This window comes from Anarrhichthys ocellatus, unplaced genomic scaffold, assembly GCF_004355925.1.
Source record: "Anarrhichthys ocellatus isolate YVR2014 unplaced genomic scaffold, GSC_Weel_1.0 scaffold8, whole genome shotgun sequence".
NCBI lineage: Eukaryota > Metazoa > Chordata > Actinopteri > Perciformes > Anarhichadidae > Anarrhichthys > Anarrhichthys ocellatus.
The window spans coordinates 572,146-592,885 of NW_022280038.1; the positions used below are offsets into that span (position 1 = coordinate 572,146).

The 20,740-nt window shown below is 39.4% G+C and overlaps 1 protein-coding gene across 5 annotated transcripts in view; it reads left to right on the forward strand.

Annotated features, from left to right (window-relative positions):
• ntrk3b (neurotrophic tyrosine kinase, receptor, type 3b) overlaps window positions 1–7,385 on the forward strand; it is a 148,273-nt gene extending 140,888 nt beyond the window's left edge. For all 5 annotated transcript variants that reach the window (XM_031848519.1, XM_031848523.1, XM_031848520.1 and 2 more), the window contains one exon: window positions 4,524–7,385. In XM_031848519.1, the coding sequence (XP_031704379.1) occupies window positions 4,524–4,709 (186 nt within the window). In that variant the 3' untranslated portion in view covers window positions 4,710–7,385. The remainder of the gene's footprint in view (window positions 1–4,523) is intronic.
• The last annotated feature ends 13,355 nt before the right edge of the window (window positions 7,386–20,740 follow it).

Consider the following 20,740-nt stretch of genomic DNA (forward strand, 5'->3'; position numbering starts at 1 on the left):
ATATATATATATATATTAACAAAGGCTGCACTGCTGGCCATCATGCCCGCATTGAACTTTACAGCTCCAGGTTATCTCATGGTAAATGTTGAAGTCCCCTTTTGCATTTCAAATCACCAAAACACTGTATATTAATTGAGTTGTTTTCTAATTAGGAATCAAATAGCTGGCCTTCCTTCTTATAGCAGATTTAAATGAACACTGCCATTCTGGATCTTAATCTACTGCCTCGTGTTGTTTCTTTTCTCTCTCTGAGACTACAGCGCGAGCCCAACAAGGTGATAAATTGATGCCGCTTTGCCATCAGACAAGATGCCGCATTACATAACACCCATCATTGGTTTGGTTTTTCATTGGAGGCTCTGCTTTGAATCAATAAAATTTAATTAGGATTACTTTCGTAAAGCGACCATATTGAGAAAATGAAATTGACCTAAAAGATTAAACTGGCATGCAATGCACTTATACTGTATGTATTTCAATTGAAACATCAATATGTTCTTCTTTTCTGAGCATCTTGAGCTGAGAGATTTTTGAGATACTCTGAAACACTCAGCTGATTAAACTACACTGCCGAAACCTTATGACAATGTAAAGAGATGAGCACTGTATTATGTGATAGCCCAAAAAATGAAAATCCACAAGATATTTCTATATTGTAATTTTGTCTTCAGGTAGTGTTAGAATGCAATATTGTACCTATTATTCAGTTATTCAGATTTGTCCAACACATTGCACAATGATACATTACAGCAGCAATTAGAAGTGGGTGCCAGTGACAATGATAAATGATGTTAGGTAACGTGGGAACTTGGTTTCAAACAGGCCTCATTCTCCACTCGGCTCTATAGGCTCTAGAAAAAAACCAGACATCACAAACTGCCATGCTGCCAAACATTGTTCAAACCCACACAAGTTTATGTTACATTCTTGAGGAGATTGCAAAGATTCCAAAGAAACCAAATGCGTCAGGCTGAATTTGGGAGAAATGTTTATAAAATGATGCACAATTTGTTTGAATGGTGCAGACATAGGAAAAAACAAAACACATGGGTTGTTGGGTTGAGTGCATATTTCATTCAGTGTAAACACCACAAGTTCAATGAGAAGCTGGATACTGCCAGGCAGTGAGAAATAAGTTGTTTTCAACAACTCTAAAGTTACTTTAGATTAAATAAAGGGGGGCAACATATGTAAGCATTTTGCTGATATATCTCTGCTACCAGAGGTCAAGGATGGTCAACTTTGTCTATTCAGCAGTGACCCTGCAGCCTGGCCTCCTTATCTGTCCATCCGAGTTGCTTGATAAGTTGCGGGACTGGAATCGTGCTACATGTATCACCAGCTCTATGATCACTGGTGGGATCATAGACAAAATATAATCATTATTTTAACTTTCTACTACAAAAAGCACCGTCATTTGCTTCTTATTAGAGCCGCAGTGTGTAATGCCTGGCCACATTCTCCAAACAGATAGATAGAGGTTAGCGTTTCCCCTCTACTACTGTGTCAATACAATCTAGGTTTACAGATATCAGCTATTAAAAGGAAAACAAAGCCAACGTCTATATAATATTAGTGTTAGCATGCTCGTATCAGGAGATATATCTGCAACACAAAACATAGATATCTTTGAAAAATAACAGCAACACTCTGTGTCCTCTTAATTTTCTGTTCATAATGTTACTTCACTTTTTTAAATGTTTTGAACTAAAATACTGGTCTGATCTTACACATTGCACCTTTAAACACTGTTTTTAAATCAATCGCCATGTCCAAAGCCCAAAACTTTTTCATAAAGTGGTCATATTCCCCTCTCTCCTCCACAAGTGTTCATAAGACCTCTCCTCAGAGCAATGTGGGCGTGTCCATACATCAGCCCTCCCTTCAGTTGGTTTAGTGCTATCTGTAAGCGCACTACAACTGCATAATTAGTACCACTAGTTTGATGACATCTCATTCCCAGCACAGAGGTCTAATCAGGCAGGGTAATTGAGAGCACCTGTGTGGGAGTACAGGGCTTTTCATTTTCTAAATAACCGGTAACTCCAACTGTCAAAAAAAGCGGAGTAACAATTACAATGAATGCAATACCTCTGAAATGTAGTGAAGTAGATAGAAGGTACAACTACCTAAAAAGTACAGTACTTGAGTAAATGCCCTATATTTTACAGATGGCTGCTGTAAAAGTTATACATTGATATGTTGCTTTACCACCTGTCAGCCTACCTTGAAAGTACAGAGTTTATCCAACAGACACCACTCATCACATCGTATTAGATAGTGTAGCGGACTGCTTTGCGGACATACTTTACACAGATGAGGACAAAACAGGACCTGAAGTTAAGTGAGATCGCCGTCACTTTAACGTCTAAGTTGATCACTTAAAGGGGAACTCCTTTGCTAAAATTTTCTACGATTACAATTTTGCACAGCAAAGTCTGTTTCCAGGTGTTGGGGAGTACTAGTAACTACTGCATGTGAAAAAAGGTTGTACAAAGCCGCTTCTTGTGTAGTATGTTGTAATAAAACACACCCAAACTTCCAACCAAACTATCAGAAGTTGAGTTGCATTGTGGGTAACATACCTCTTGACAAGGCTGGAGAATGTGTGGAGTTAAAAAATATTTTTTTTTGAACTGTCCATCACAAATAAAGGAAATGCAGGGAATTCCTCTGCTGCCATGATATAAAACAGCAACTTCGTCAGTAGTTAGTGAATTTATCGAAACATTTCCGTAGGCTTGATTCTCAGTCATTCATGATTAATTCCCAGGATCATTTTCTGACAATGCGTTAGGCCAGATGCTGTTGTCATGACCAGTGCGGCCTTTAATACTGTCTGTTAGTAATGTTTGGGTTCTGGGAATTTATGCAAAGAAGCTCCATATGTCTTTGCAGCATTTGATGCTCTACCCCCTCAGTCTAAGTCTCAAGGCGGTCTGTCTGCCAGGCGTCTCATCCTTTGGTGACAAGACATGAGAGAAAGAATGTAACAATAGAGAGAAAGCAGTGCTTTACCTTGGTAAACAGATGCAACAGGTGGAACAAAATAACAGGGTTTTCCAAGTTGGTTGTTGTAATATCCTGTATTGGCACTCTTGAGTAAAAACCACAATGAAATCGTATTTATTTATACACAGATTAGATTTTGTCATACATTCTTGCAGGGAAATTAGACTTCAGATAGCAGTAGATTATCAAAGGCTTTGTTCTGACACCATGTTGTGCTGCTACTGTAGCTTGCAAGAGCATGAAATTGCATGACACCATAATATCAAAACGTATGGTAATTATTCTACGCCTTAAACATGGAAAAGAACATAATGTTTCAGCTTGTTTTAGTTTGGAGCATAAAGAAATTGAATGTGGTTACAATGCTAAAAGAAAAAAAACACTTTTCTTTGTGCAGTTTTTCAGTGCAGCCACAGTCGTTACCCACAAATAGATCCTTGTCCATGTTAGGGTGCTTTCAAACCTGTAGTTCAGTTCATTTGGTTCGGACCGAGAGGATAAATCATACATTGCTTCGGTTTAGATCTGGTCTGGTTCCTGTTCGCATTGCGTTTTTACAAGGGCACCAAGAGGAGTAAACACCAAGTGCACTTTAATGCTTCTGATGTGTATATTTATGTGCTTTGGTGTCACAAACAGCTCACGAAAAAAATAAGTGATTACAAGCATTATTTGTATTATTAGACTACCAATTGACATTTGCATTTCATGGCTATCGGCTAACAGGTAGAGGACAGGACTGTGCAAAAGCCCCTTTGCATGCTCTCAGATGACTGATGCGAAAATACATGCGCTTGTAATGCGTATACGTCTTGATGTGCATGAATAAGGTACATACATGGCCTTATACCGATCAATTATAAGACAGCTTCCTGAACACATTCCACAATCAGCAGATGAATGTATTAGTAGATGAGCTCTTGAAATCATGCTGAAATCACATATTTGCTGTCAGACGAACCAAACTAGACTCCTCCTAGAAGCGGTTCTAGACTCACCTTTTCAAGCAGTCTTGATCGGTTGCCGGTCCTCACCAGGGTTTGATTGACAGCTTTCATATTTGCTCAAAGGAACCGTTCTAACAGACCTCAGTTTGTTTTGGCCGAATCAATAAGGTTAGGTGTGAAAGCACCCTTAAGCTAGTAGTCTGGAGTTGACACAAAAAATGAAGTCAAATTGTCGCGACGGCAATGAGTCATCTGACTAATTACAGCACAAGTCCAACAAAGAAATGATCAATACCCGTTTAAGCAACAGCTCAAACATCCTTCCCCAAAGGTAGTCAGTATTGTTATTTTTGTGCTGTGGCACAAATATCTTGTTTCCCCTTTAAAATTGGACAAATTTAAGAGTGAAAGCAGACTGTTTATTTCTTTCATCTCAGTTTCATTAGTTCAAACCTCAGAGGACAGTCTGCTCATTGTCACCTTTTTCTCATTATGGCCAAACCAAAGCAATCAGTGAGTGAAAATCGTCTGTCTCACTTCACTGCCCTGTCTCTTCTGCAGGTTATTGAGTGCATAACCCAGGGCCGGGTTCTGGACAGGCCACGGATTTGTCCTAAAGAGGTATACGACATCATGCTGGGCTGCTGGCAGAGGGAACCGCAGCAGCGACTGAACATTAAGGACATTCAGAAGGTCCTGTTCGCCATGGGGAAAGCCACGCCGGTCTACCTGGACATCCTGGGCTAGCAGCGGCCCGGGGTGGCCCCGTTCCTCGCCAGACGAACAGAGACATACATATAGACGGACCCACGCGAATCCAGGAATAACCAAACCAACCTACTCCACTGTCGAAAAACACCTACAATGTTTGGGAAGGACTTAAGTGCCTGCAACACTTTTGGATATAGTGGATATAACATATTCAAAAAAACACGCACTTTTACATTTTGTTTACTTGCATATAAGATGTACAGGTTTGAAGAAGACTTTTTTTTTTTTTTTTTTTTTTTTTTCAAAACTGCAAAAATACACAAAAATGGAGACAAAAAGGGAAGTAAAGTGGACTGACATTAGGAAAATGACCACAGTTTGATTATATTATGGAGAGAACACATCAGAGTTAAAATCTATCCTGGGTTTGGTTTTATGAATATATATAGAAATATTACATATATTTTATATTTATTTCTTTTTGTCAAGATGTTGAAGGGGTCTGCCATTTGTGTTGCGAAGGGCTCGGCCCTGTTTAAAGACGTCACCAACAAACTATTGGCAGGGACTTGACAATGGTAGCCTTACTTGCGCTCTGATTGGCTGGCACTGAGCTCTTAATGGGAACTCTGCTTCTGCGGAATAACACTGGATGGTTGAAATTAGAGGAGTGCGCTGTAGAGGGCCTACCCAATCAGACAACCGAAAAATCTATTTTAATTTAAAAAAAAAAAAAAAAAAATGTACATATTGTAAACTTCTGTGTCAAAATTATGTTAACTTATTTTTTGGGGTGTTATTTTGGTTCCTTTTCTGACTGTGATCTGGGTGGCTAAAGTATAAAACTATGGTATTTGTTTTCATCCTAATCTAGAGGAGGTTTTCTCTTGGGAATCACCTGTATCAGTGCTGGTAAGTTGTCTTATGTGGTGAAGGTGAACAACGGTGAATACAGTTCGAAAAGTCAGCTGGCACCGAATCACAGTGACTGTGGAGAACGGGGGACGCCATCAACACAACACTTTTCCAAAGAGGTGATGAAGCCTCATATTCACTTTCCAGCTCATTTGCTTTTTTATGGCAAGAATAATGCGTTGCTGCGTAATATCTTACACCACACCCCTCAAACATGTACATGCGCTTTGAGAAACTTTCGGGAACATTTTCGTGTGAAACTGCTTTTCCACTCTAAAGAAAACATTTTTGTAAGGGGAAATAAGAATCATTTGTTAGATGCAAGTGTGTCCCTCGCATACACAGCCTAAGAAAATCAAAGGAATAGTGAGATATTTTGGAAAATGCGCTTATTCCCTTCCAGGTGAGAGTAAGTTGAGGAGATAGAAAACACTCTCGTATCTGTCAGATCCATGGGAAGCTGCAGCCATGATACAGTTAGCTTAGCTTAGCTTCGGCAGATGCAGACTGGAAACAGGGAAATAGCCTCGCTCTATCTAAAGGAAACTAAATCAACCGACCAGCACCTCTAAAGCTAACCTAACACTGTTAGCCAAGCTAACCGGCTGTCGGACGCAGCTTCATATTTACTGTACAGACACAAGAGTGGTATTGACACCCAAGAAAGCAAATGAGAGCATTTCCCCAAATGCCAAACTGTTACCATAAGGATCCTGTCACTTCACAAGCCGAGAAAAGAAACGCGACGGCTTCTTCCCTCGCATTCCGTTTAGCACAACACAATAAAAACAACCTAATTTTACTGTTCTGATTTGTTTTCATCAACTGTACATGACTCACAGCATTTCTTTTCTTCCTCGCACTCGAGGCCTTTGCATGTTTAGCAATGATGAGGTTTCGCACCCGTCTATTGCTTTGATAAAAAACCTCTTCTGCTCCAACCAGAGGGGAGCCACTGAAGCAGGTAGATACTTGTGTTCATTTATGGATGGTACATCAAAAATAATAATCACTGAAGTGGATCAGCTAACTGTTTGGTATTTCTCGTTCCATATTTTGATTATTGCAGTATTTAGAGGGCTGGAAATCATGAAGAGTTTTGTTCCAAAAATATTGCAGAAAAAACATGATCCCCAAAAAGCTTAACAGCAAATAAAGAGAGAACTAAAACCAAATGAAATTACTTTTCATTACTCGTTCGTAATTAAGTGCTCAAAATGATTTCATTGTTACAGAGTGGATGCTGTAGATTTCTCACACACTGAATGATAACCCTCAGGCAATGATTTTATTTTATGTTGTATCTGGATATAAAGCATTTTGGAGTGGAACTCTTCACATCACTTCCTTATTATCCTGACATGAATTCTCACAGAATCACAGTGTTGTCTCTCTTCCCCTTGGGACTATGTAAATCATTAATGAGCATCCAGTTGTTTCAAGTATTTTATATGAAAGGCAGGATCAAATCCAACGAGTTACCCAAAGCTTTGAGTTTGTGTGTATTCTCTTGTGGTAAAGATAAACGCTTAAAGACATCATGACACAGACCGTGAGCATTTGCAGGGTATTGTAATCCTTTCATAGTGAGTTGAATATTGTTTTAAAATGTTTTTTTTGTTTTTGTTTTTCTTGGATGAACTAACTGAACACTTTTTAAAGCAAAGTTGGCATATGTACACATGTTACAGAATATAAAAATGTGGTATAACAACTGCAGTATATACACAATACTGGTATTCCATGATAGATCTTTGTATTAATGTGACTCTCTTAAGAAAATGTCTTCAAACAATCAGACGATCTCCTTTTCCATTTTGTCCTGTCTTATAAAGATGTGTAAATTTGACAAAATCTTGTCTTCAATCTAAATCTCACAGCACGTGTTTCAGTGAACATTCTGCGTTATCTGCTGTTCCTCCATCCACTTCTGAAGTGACAGAAACATGTCTGTACGGGACGGCTGTGGTTCAGGAGGTGGACCAGGTTGTCTACAGCACTAATCACTGGGACGGGGGTTCGATCCTTGGCTCCTGCGGTCCACGTTTCAAAGTGTGCTCGCAGGTCAGCGCCTTGCATGGCAGCTGTGTGGCCAAATCAATATTTGTCAACACAAGTTTCTTTTTGCTTTTCTTTATTTTCTGGTTAGGGTTGATCAATCCGAACACAATAGTCAAAAGTCCGTAAATTAGCTTCGAAAATCCTAAAAAAAAAAGATGTTCCCCATAACTTCAAAATCTTCATTTATGCGTATAAAGATATCAACAGGAACTTCTAGTAACTAATGTCTTTTTATAGTGCAGAATCACCAAAATGTAAACAAATATGCAGCCTGAAAGGGTGACTAGATCAGACCCTGCTAGGGGCTGAAAAAAACAACTACTGTGTTTTCGAATATCTGGTAAGGATAAATGTTTTTAACCATTTTTTTTTTTACTTTCTATAATTATAATTTTAATATTCTAACACGCTTGAATCAAACACCAGTTAAAAATAAGATATTAGAGTACAGTGTACTTTGTTGTAAAAAGGCAAATACAACATTATCTGTCATTAGGGATCAGGTCTCTGTCAAGAAAAAGGATTGATTATGATTGTCTTCTTAAAAGTTATCACAATAATTTGATATGTTTTGTTTGTTTCACCACTTGCTAGGCAAACAGTAGAATTGGCAAAATGCTACTTTTTTACATGCTACAAGATGATCTACCTGGAAAAGCCCAGCTTCATATCCATGATTGGCCAGCTTGGTGCATTTTAAGAAGAGGCCAGAATGTTCCACAGCAAAGGTTGAACCAGGACAACCCTCTTTTGGAATCCTCCCAATGAGGTGCATAACCCATTAAATAACTTTGTTTTCTTTTTTTTTTGTCATTTTTGGGGGGGGGGGGGGGGTTTGTTGTGTTTTTTTTCTTGTTTAATTATGTAATGCTTTCCAAATGTGTTTGGGGGGGTTTTAAGTAAAGGCTGAGATGAAAGACAGCAACCCACAGACCCTCTTTGACAACCCTATTTTTTTTTTTTTTTTTTTTTAAATGTGCCCTTATTGGACAACTGATCATATACAGACAGACAAGAAATTAAAAGAGAGGGAGAGCAACAAAGCTGGACTCAAACCAGAGACGTTGCAGTAAAATACCATTTACCCTTAGAATGTCCATCCATCCATCCATTTTCCTCCTCTTATCCGGGGTCGGGTCGTGGTGGCAGCAAGCCAAGCAAGCTGACCCAGACTTTCCTGTCCCCGGCAACATGTTCTAGCTTATTCTGGGGGATCCCGAGGCGTTCCCAGGCCAACTGGGAGATGTAATCCCTCCAGCGTGTCCTGGGTCTTCCCCGTTCTCCTCCCAGTTGGGCGTGCCGGGAAAACAGTGGGAGGCACCCAGGAGGCATCCCGATTAGATGCCCGAACCACTGCTAATTTGAGTAATGTCCAACAACTCAAATTACTGTACTTCATATTAAACCACACAACCATGCTGCACCTATAGGTATGAATATACTGTATGTTCATATGTGTTCAGTTTTTTACATAACATACATAATCCATCACAGTGAAATGTATACAACTTCACCGTCTGATGATGCAGAAAAAGAAACACAAGCTTTATGGTTGCTACATACTTTTAAGCTTCGTTGGTGGGTCCACATGTTAAATGAGTCATTCCATTATTGTTTGTCTTCTTACAAACACCGGAAAAATGGAAACACAGTCAGGGCCAAGGGATTTGAGGTCAGTAAGTTGTATCTGATGGTACCATAATTGTTTATCGATTTACAATTACAGTGTTTTCTGTGTTTGAGCTTTCTCTATTAGTGTGTGGCTGTGTTTGTGGGGGGGGGCTGCTCATATTTGTGGTTAAGTCTGGAGAGGCTGAAGTGTCAATTTTCTAACTTCTGCATGCTCTAACAGCAGCCTATAGCATCAGATGATAAATATATATTGGGTAAACAAAATGTGAACACGTCACGTCACGGTTCTCATTATGGTGACGCTGGAGCTGGCGGCTCGCAGATAACGGTGCCAGCAGCACTTACAGTACAGACTATGACAAATAAGCTGACAGAACTAACAGGGTTTACCTAAGGGGGAACCAGGGATGGTGTACCGCAGTGCATTTAGCAGTGCATGAGAGAGCGGCAACCGTGAGCTAGACAATGGGGCACACTCACACATAAATATGCACATACAACACGCGCGGCCAGTCCGTATGTCAACAAAGGAAGGAGAAGCTTGGAGAACAACACACAGAGAAGGAGAGCGACTTCTATCTCTGCTTAGGTAGACATCGCACCACTATATCTTTACATAGCAAATAGTTGTTTGCTGCTATATCAATGTTTTTTTTAATTTCATGCACCTTTAAAGGTACGAGTAATGCCTATAGCAACCTGCTCCAGGGGTAGCATTGCATCTCTACTACTGGGTTCACACAATCTAAATTTACAGTCAACAGCTATAATAATAAAAAAGAAAGAAAAATAAAAGTCCGTCAAAATTACCCTGCTGTCTTAAAATCTTCATGTGTGGTGTCGGCTTATAGTTTACATAAGCCATCTGCGTGTTTCCATATATGTGTGCTTTGTTAATCTGTTTATTGGAGTAAATTCAAAGTGGCAGATACAAGAAAACAACCAAACAATCTTTGGCTCATCCTTCCCCACCGGGGAGTAGAGCAGTCGGCACTAGGCAGCTCGAGGAGTCGGAACCCTAGTCAACGGCCACGGTGGTCCGTCACCTGGAGCTGCCGTCCGTTCTAATCCTGGTGAAGCAGCCCACCAGCAGTGGGGAGGACGAGGCTCATTTCCTCATTTCTACCACTTTGGATTAAAAAAAATAATTATCAAAATATACATGAACTACTGATATCTTATTGACAAGCCCTCTTGGCAGGTGTACTTCTTTGTTCTCTGGACTGAGGACAGACTGGTGCTACAGTGACGCAGTGCATAGACATTTTTGTTATAACGGCAACACTTAAACCTCTTCACATTCTGTTAATAATGTCCATTCATCTTATGAATACGATAAGATAAGATTAGTAGGCTATAGTTTGTCAAATAAAGTCAGAAAAAAGTCATATTATATTGTGTCAAAAAACTAAATTAAACTAAAATTAAAGAATGTTGAAAAAAATCATAAAAGGTAAAAATATAGAATCTTGAAGAAACGTCATAAAAATCATTTTATAGTTTGCCGAAAAAGATGTCATAGTATAGTGTGTCGCAAAAAATACACATTATAGTATGTTGAAAAAAATCAAAACACAGTATTTCAAAAAAAGTCACAAAAGTCACACTGTTAGCTTTGGACCTGCACAATAAGCAGTACATTGTTCTTTACATACATTAAGAGAGAGAGTAATCAACACGTGTGTTGGAAAAGGTCATAAAAAGACAAAGCATACTATTTCTACAACATCACAAAAAGTCATAGGATATTACATATATAGATATATATCCTATAAGTAATCTATCTCTCTAATAATAATTGTCCGATACAATTAAAGCAACGTTTCTCTTCAAACATATAGCAATTGCAATGTATGACATAGCACACAACTTCAAGGATTAAATAGTCGAATCATACATGTTTGTTAGTTGGCAGGAAAAATGCTAATGAATTCAAACCACACAACATTCATTTGAAAGCAATTATAACTCAATAAAAGGGCTCAAAGGGAAAGTCACATTTCACTGTGACATATTAAATGCTGGAAAGCAGTCTTTTATTGACTTTTAGATTATTCTTTTTAATTCGACCAAATCAAGAGCCATGCAAATGATGAAAACAGCATAAATACATACTCTGGAAGTATAGACTTGTTTTCAAATGTCAGTCTGAAAAGCCACACTTGCTTTCATCAGTCAGGCTACTAAAAAGTAGTTGAAATTACTTTCAGCCAATGGGGGAAATAAATTACTTAATTTAACCCATAACAGGTCTGATTCAGTTTTGATATAAAGTTTAGGATTTCAAACACCCTTTTAGTGAAAGAAAGTACAAAAATATGTTTTGGCCTCACAGCGTCCGTTGTAAGAAAACAATCAATGGAGGGACATCATACATTTTAAACACGACTGTTGATTGTAGGAGTTGCTTGGCTTCTTTTGTCAGGAAGGAGCGGAACCTTCTCATGTTGCTCAGCCAGAATCAGCCGGTTCTAGTTATCGTTAAGGAACCCACCTAGATTCTTGTCGGTTAGGGACAGGGCCACGACTCACTCTCCATGGTAATTGAAAGCTTCTCTGGTCTTCATGCAGGGATACGAGTGAGAACAGGAGTCTGCAATAAGAGAATAACCACAATTAAAACCTCAGTGTGAAAGAGCTCACCCTGATTTTATGATTTATTCAAATTCCCCCGTTAACACATTACGCTCTGTCCAAAGTATATAAGCATAATCGCACACAAGTGGCAAGTATTGATAAGAACTATGATGGAGAAAAGGCAACAAAGCTTTCTAATTAGAAATATTTTGTTAAACAAGGCTCGGAGCATTTCTGCTGTGGCCTGACTTGAGATCATTGTGAGGGGAGCACTTTGCAGTCGTATTCGTCGTGTTTGAAAGTCGTATTCTGGTATGTTGAAAAAAATCATTATAGATTAAATTAAATCAAAAAATCACAAAAGTTATAGAATAGTATGTAGAAAGAAAGTCATAGAATTTCATACAAATGTCAAAGTATGGTATTTTTTTTAAATCTCATAAAGTAATCATGGTATAGTACAGGGGTGTCCAACATACAGCCTGATGGCCATTTTTCTTCACATAGGTCAATGGAAAGTCAATGTGCTTGGTGTGTACCCAACATACAGACCACTTTTGTTTTAGCTTGTTTGTAAAAAAAATTTCAATTAAAAATATTTTAGCCAAGCTAATGTGCTGTGCTTGTGTGAACATAGGGGCGGTGGGTGAGAGACTGCAGACAGAGCCGATGGAAATAGGTTTCGCTTTTGGTTACATGTTCATGCTCGCTGAACAGACGTATTGATAAAGTACTGGCTTTTAACTCAAAAATGTTTTATTGCACTAACAGTGACAAGCGTAGTTTTCTTCAAATTGACTAATCTTCACTTCATATATATATATACAATTCATATATATTCACTGTCTCCACCATTCACTTAGTGTGTGTGCTTGTGTGCGTGTAGTTAAAGGAGCTCAGCCCCGACCACAGACTGAGACACCATTGTTATTTCTATCTCCATCTCCCAAAAGCCCCCAAATTATGGAAGTAGTAGTTCCAAAACTTAGTGCACAATTATCCTCCAATTACAAGTAAGACAAAGAACTTTTGACGAAAGGTGTTGGGGAGTTGGGGGAGCAGTGGTCTTAATTTGTTTTTTTGGGTTTTTTTTCAAGACAGGAGACAATACAGACATAAGAACAAGAGGACGACAAGAACAGTGAGATACAAGGTCTTAATTTTGTCTGAGGAGGGCCCACAGTGTCAGACTCTGAAACAGCAGGATCTGTAGCAACGTGTTTCCTACTGGGACATTTGATTAAGATTACCAATGGGAAAGAATGTGAATAAAATTGTTAATATTACTAATTAATCTGGAGCTCCTGCTGGTTCTCCAGTTGCCAAACAGTATTTATTTGCTTATTGAGGTGATTAGTGTTTTCTTCTCATACATAACAGCTGACTGTTGCAGTGAAGAGTCTCCCATTCATGCGGAATGAAAGCTTCTGCTGAGTGTGTATTTAAAGTGAATATATTGTTGTGTCTTTCAAGCAGATTGCTTCTCGGTTAGCGTCAAGTTCCGCAACACGTCCAAGCCGCTTGAGCGAAAATCAAAACATATACAGAAAAGGGCGCTTTTTCGAAACTGCTTTTAAAAGTGTATTCACCTTGGAGTATTTCAGTCTGATTTACCCTCGTCCGTCTTTCAAAGACAGAATGACTACACAAAAATGATTCACCCTCCACACTGAAGACGGTCTGTCTCATTCTGTCAGAAATAATCCTGAACTGTATTCAGTTGTGTCGGCTTGCCTCGGATAAGCAACGTTATAGAAGACACAAGGACAGAAGATGGGGGCTGAGTGCTTTCTGCATCCGCTCTTTGGTGCAAAGATGAGGAGGCGAGCTCATTTGTGAGGAAGAGGTTGTTCAAACGAAAAGAGGAGCTACACCGGAGCTCATTATAAAATACAATACATTTTCTTACCCGCAGACACGCTAGCAAATGTACTGACCTTCAATGCAAAATTGCCCGCCACCATTTGATCAAAAATGTTTCCTTCCATTTGATAATTTGAGAAATCATAATCTTCTGTTCTGCCTCAAAGCAGTCTCTGGTGCTATCGCACTGTAAACTATTTTTTTGTTGAGTACCTGAACCCAGACAGGCCTTCTCACCACCCAGGGAGAATGCCTTTGACTAATCCCCAAGGCTTTCTTATCAAGTGTGAATAGAGTCTTCAGTCCCCAGAAGACGGGCTAACGATTATCTTGCCTATTTTCTATTTCTGCATCTCTAGCTTTTCTTTCCAAGGTGTTTGTGGGGTAAAAGAGACCTGTTAACTGTTTACACCCTTCAATATCGTTTCCCCTGTGGACGTGCGTTTGAAACATGAAATGCTCCCAACAAAATGAGAAATTTCCACTCCATTTGCCATGCAGCCAATCCGTGCGCAGTGACCCAGAGAAGGATAGCGATATTGATGATGACAGCAATAAAGACGTATTTTCACCACAAGCTAATTAGGTTGATCTGCGGAGGAAATAAATGGATTTCGACAAAATGCAAAAGAGGTGGTGTGGAGGATTAGACAAGTGACAGGACAAAGGGGGGCGGGGGTTCTGGTAAGTGAGTCCACTGTTGCGGAATGCATGACAATTACCACTAAAATGATATTTAGTGGCTTCATGTGTCCCTTGAATACTGTGTTTGGTGAACGTAATTGTTCTAGCGGGTGATACTCATTGATGATGCTCTGGCTGTTTTTGCATCTCGTGACTATCTCCTGCACTTTGAACAAACTACAGTTTGTACACTAATAAAAGGGTATCTACTACTATTATAACTGAAAACCGGCAATGGTAAATTAACTTGTTCTTGTATAGCGCCTTTCTAGACTTCCGACCACTCAAAGGGCTTCTAAACTACATGTCCCTCAACCATTCACAGCCATTCACACACTGATGGCAAGGGCTACCTACCATGCAATGTGCCACCCGCCCATCAGGACTAACTAAACATTCACACCATTCATACACTGTAGGCACAGCCTTCGGGAGCAATTTGGGGATAAGGTGTCTTGTCCGCATCACATCGACACATCAACGAAGCTGAGGATCGAACTGCTAATCTTCTGCAAAACCAAAGGATGGTGGGATTTGTGGTGGAAAATTTCTAGGTTAATCGGGAGAAGAGAGTTTTTGTTCACAAATCAATAATGAGGTCATCAGAAGATTCAAAGTTGTCTTTTTCTGTTTATTCTCTTGCAAGAGGGAATAAAGCACAACAGCTACGTATTCAGTAGACTGTGTGAATGCCTCGACAAAGTGCAACATTCAACATCCTTTATACATACAAAAGGTTCACGCCTTTACGCCTTCAGATAAATCATAAACAGGGGAGGATAGGAGTTCAGACACAGGCTGTTTTCTGCCAGGACATTCAGTTCCGGTTTCAAGGTCTGTCTGTGTTTTTGCCTTACCAACAAAGACACAGTGTCTCTTCACTTCTCACCCTTGTGGGAGCGTGCAATCAGCTAAGAGATACCAGGACACCTGGATTCAAAACTAATTAAAATCTTCTGCAGGACTACTGTTTTGTCTGTCTGTGTTCATCATTTTCAGTTGTACATTCTTTAAAACTTCACGATACTATAACATATTTTCCCATTACAGATTCTAGAGGGTTTTGTGTTGAAACCAAGCTGCCTTTAAAATAGCATCAAGACAAGGGAGCTCTCCTCACTCCACTGTTTGAGTAAGGAGAAAAAAAGGACAATTACATAATTATAATTCGCTTTTATTGTTAGTATTTTAGAATTTTATTAAAGTTAGTCTATGTAATTAATTAATTATGTGCGGTCATTGACAGAAGTTATAGGTCACCTAATGTTAGATATTGATTAAACAATATATTTAGGAAAATATCGCCATGGATATCAATACAGAATCGCATAATGGCCACATATTCCTTGCAGTAATTCTGTGCAACTTCCGTATGACAAGTTATTTAAGTTTCAATCTTGAAGATGTTCACATATCAAAACCAATTATATATATATATTTTTTACATATTTTCTTTATTTTTGATACTATTTATTGTTTCTTTTGTAGCCATTAACTGTATTCACGCTGATTAGTTACATCTCTACATCATCTGTAGCGGAGTCGGCCGTTCTGGCTGAATTAAAATGTTGTGCACACAAGAGTTCTTTCTTTTGACAGATCCAATGTTTTGAATGTGGTGAGTAGAACTTTTTACTGAAATGGTCATAGTTGAAAAAAGTATTCTTACAAATCGTGTTTGAATGTAATTACGACCATTACCTGCCATACCATAGTTTCCAGTTACCTACATTTGAACACTTCAAGTGCTTAGGAATGTCGTGGAGCAGGTTTGGAGTGTGGCCAGAGTGGATAGGAAACAATTAACAAGCAAGTAAGCAGGTCAGCAGCCAAAGTGCCGGGAGGAACAGTCATGCGCGGCAGCACTGAAATACCAACCTGTACACTTCCTCCTGGAGGGAGGATGAAATCAGCTGCCACATTAAGCTTCCACAGCAGAGGGGAAGATGGGGGATGTCCCCCCACAGCAATCCACTGCACACTCAGCAGGTGTTGACATCTAGATTAACCTTGGACTGCTGTGAGTCTGATTCCTCTGGAAGGCAGTGTCTTATTAGAATGCGCACAGAGGGCTCGTATCCAATCCCTGGCTACCAGCCTCCCAGGTACTGCCTCTCATTCACCGGCCTGTCAATCAAATGGTCATCCGAGCATTGCTGCAGGGACCTGGGAAACCTGGAGGCTGGCTCGGACTCTAAACCCAACAATAACTGAGTCTCTCTTAATTCGTATTACCTTGACTGCTTTTGAGCTTTTGAAATTAATTCATGAGGGAGAAACACCATAAGGTGAACTTAGTATGAAGTATTTACAACTTAACCCTCGAATGCTTTGGTCATTTCCTAACATTCCTATTCCTACATAGCTTTACGACCAAGTGCCTATATTTTAACACAGCCTATTACCAGAGTGCAAAATACCTGGTGGCAACCGGGGTCCCTTTGAGGCTTTCAGGGTGTTTGAAGTGTCAATCAGGGGGTTTTGCACAGATAGCTGCGGTAACAGCTAATGCTAATGCTAGATGAGCGAGAACGACAGAGAGACAGCAGGTCTGTTCAAAATTCCAGAGTTTGGAAATGCCAACTGGAATTACTGAGGAGAGTTACTCTGTTGAGTTACTGCAGAGCAGAGACCCATGGACACTGTGTGCGAACAAATAAATGAGGTCTTTCCCACCAACCACATAGTAGATGAGGAGATGGCGCCAGCTGTAGCCCCGAAATGCTTAGAAGTCAAATTAAAGGTGTGTGACAAAGATTTGACAAAGTTTTGTACTGACAAAAAAAAGTGTCTAGTTTTTCTTGACAAATTGACACAAATGCACACTTACCAAAGCACGACCAACAATAATGACGATGATAACGAGTATTTGTATATGCATTATCATAATATATAGTTTGTGATAATACATGACAAAAACATGGCATTAATGAAAACGTTTGCTGTGGTGAAATGATTTTCTTCCATCACTTGATCAGCAGAGTTCGAGTAGTTTGTAAACACTGAATGTTTGCTGCTGTTTGTTACCAACCACAGAGCAGACAGACATGGAGCCCTCTCTGCGCCTCTCACCCACAACTGTGATCGGCTTGTTGAGCAACATGTCAGACAGTTCCATGGAGACTATTGACGTTGTTTCCTCCTCCATAGTGTAACCATATGTCTGTTAATTAACCCACACACCATGAACCAAGATCCATTTTCCTACAGCTGACAACACGCATGCCAACTTACAAAACTGAATTTACATTCTCTAGTACTCACAAGTCCCACGGTGGAAGTTGCACAAGCTGTTGCCATAGCAACTCTGAGAAAATGGCATTTCAGAATGGAGATGTCAGTCATATTGGGACGAAGATCAGTCCTGATAAGTATGGACAACATTGTGCATTCTGTGCCTCTCCATGAGACTGAATAAAACAAGGCAGCAATAATATACTTCTCAAAACACAGTTATAAAGATTTTTTTAATAAAAGCTCAAATGTGTGAGCTGTCGTCACAATAAATGGATCAGAATGTATATTAAAAAATTGTTTCTTGTGAGGGGAGAATGTTATTGTTCACTGGTAGCTTCTAAAAACTATGACAGCTTAGACTGGTAAACAAACAACAAGTATTTGTGTACGTGAATATGACAGACACTTGTTTATGCAGCTCTTGCCTCATTGAACTCACCTTCTATAATCTCAGCTGTTCATCAACGCTATACTCTAGACTAAATCAATTTTGCAACCTTTGCACTTTCTCACCACAGCTGAGTGTGGGAACTCCTCTGATTTTTATACATAAAGGTCAGTTTACCTGTCATGAGAGGTACTATTCAGCCTGTTCAAACAGGTGTATGGCATCTTGTGTGGCTCTGCTGGGAGCTTTGCCCTGTCTGTTAAAATAACCTTGATGATGTCATCAGTGTTATGTTCGCTTGAGATTGGAGACAAAATATTTGAAACAGAAAGCTAAACTCTGGGTTACAAACTGGAGACATATACTTTGAAGTACATGGGCATCAATCAGCCAGGGAGGGTCAAATGAAATGATGCTCTTGGTTCCAGTATGGGAAATGTGGGTCGCAGGGTTTTTAGAGTTCTACCTATCCCTGAAAGCCAACTGCCCATCATACCTTATATGCTTTAGGGAGTGCTTTGAGTTCATCAAAAGCTGGATGGACCTCAATTTCCTGCAGCTCAATTACAACAAATCTGAGGCCGTGCTTTTTGGCCCCCCAGACTCCATTAAATGACTCACCAATAACACGGCCCAGCTATCGTCTCACCTCAAGCCCCATGCTACCAACCTTGGTTTCCTCTTCAACTTTTACTTGATGTGCTGCCCTCGGTATACCTATGTGCTGTACAAAACTTGACAGTCAGATAAACCCTTCCCAAACATCCAGACTCTGAAGATGATCTTCCCTTGCCCACAGGTTTATTGACGTTGCAAGGAAAAGTGAAACAAAAACAAAAAGCATATTTAACAATGTGCTCGTTTTCAACCTGTACAGATATACACAATGTAAATATACCAACTCAACCTTTAATATGAATTAAACCCCCTTGTTTTTACTGTATTATGTATTAATTAAATATGTATTTCCAATTGTAATATTTGGCATCATATTTTAACATGTTATAAATTATCTGTTCATTTATTTATTGTATATATTCTTATATGAACTTTCAAAAACCTAGAAACAGTGTAGTCATTAGCAGTAGGAACTCTGTAGATTTCTTTCATCAAAGTTCACAGACTGTAACATTGTCCCAAAAAATAATGATTTTCAATCCTAGATTACAATAAAACAATCAATACATACCCGCGATGCGACCACAACCCACAAGATGTATGCAGATTTTGTTGGATTAAAACAGCAGCTCTCAGTCATGCTCACTTATTTCCTGATTACTGGTCACATGACGTAACTTTCTGTTACTGACACAATGTGATTCTTAAAGAGACCACAACGAAATACAGAAACAATAAATTACTTTGGAAACAAATGGAAACAAACCTTTTAACATATTTACTTAGTTGTAACAAAACACTTGACAGCAACAAGTTTGATAAACGGATAAATCCAGTTGTTCAATTCAAGTTCTTTTAGCTCCGATCCACCTGTCCTCTCCTGCCCAGACCTGTAAATAGCAATCCATGCCTTCATATCCTCATGGATGGAGTACTGATACTTCCTCTACTCCAGTATCTCCCAATCATCCAAGTCCCGCCTTCAACTTCCTCACAATGCTGCTGCTATACTATAGCTATAGGCTGCTCACTGGAACCACGCAAAGAGCCCACATCCCCCTCCTACACTGGCTTCTAGTTCACCCCCCTGTTGCGTTGGCTAATGCAAGCAGCTAGCTACTGCTGGATAAGAAAAGGGAAACTCTGTTGATAGGGCCTGAATACAATAAGGGCCCTTTAGGCAATTCAACAAAAATGTTTAAAACAAGTTTGCAATTTGCATGTTATAATTTATTTTCTAATCTCTATCTATCACTTGCTTACTTACTGCCAGTTCGTCAGACTCTCGTACAATAAAGTGGTAGAGAATTGAAGATGACCTTGAATCTTGATTGGACCAATGCAATGTCAACATTGTATTGTGGTTGCTGATTGGTAAAGACCCAAGGGAGGTTGCATCATTTTACGTGTTGCATCATTTTACGTGTTTGGGCCAATAACAGATTAGCATTTAAAAAAATGAAGGACATTACATTGATATAAGATGTCCCGCCCTAAGGATGGACAGCAGGAGCCCGTCCTCTTCGGCCCCCCACCACTACTTCACATACTTTCCCCTCTTGCGTACTCTGTAAGCTGTTTGAAGCATTTCAATCAGAATTACTATTTTCTTTTCCAAAGAAGAGTGAAAAAATACTTGATAAATGATGATATTTGATAATATCAAAAAGGAGGAGCAACCTCCTCTGCCTCTATGGACAAGACTCCTCAGATCGCAATGAACCAACAAAGGCAGTGAGGAAAAGGACTGCAAGGAAGCAAACACGGATATAAATGATGAAATATTTTAATTATTTAACAAAAAATCAGCTTTGCGAAATGTTTTATGGGGAAGGAAATGCACTCAACACATTTGTTAGAGCTCAAGGATACGGACAATGCGTCTTTGTGAGAAATACTGAAAGTAAACACAATTTAAAAACCCACAGGGCACCTTTAATGTCTTTTGATTTATGTCTTTGTGGCAATGTTGTGAATCATTATCACAGTAACAAATAATGTGAACGCATTCCACCAAAATTGGCTAGCGTGGGTTTGCTCAAAGAGCACTGACTTCACGGGCCACATTCTCATTAACATTGTAACACTTAAT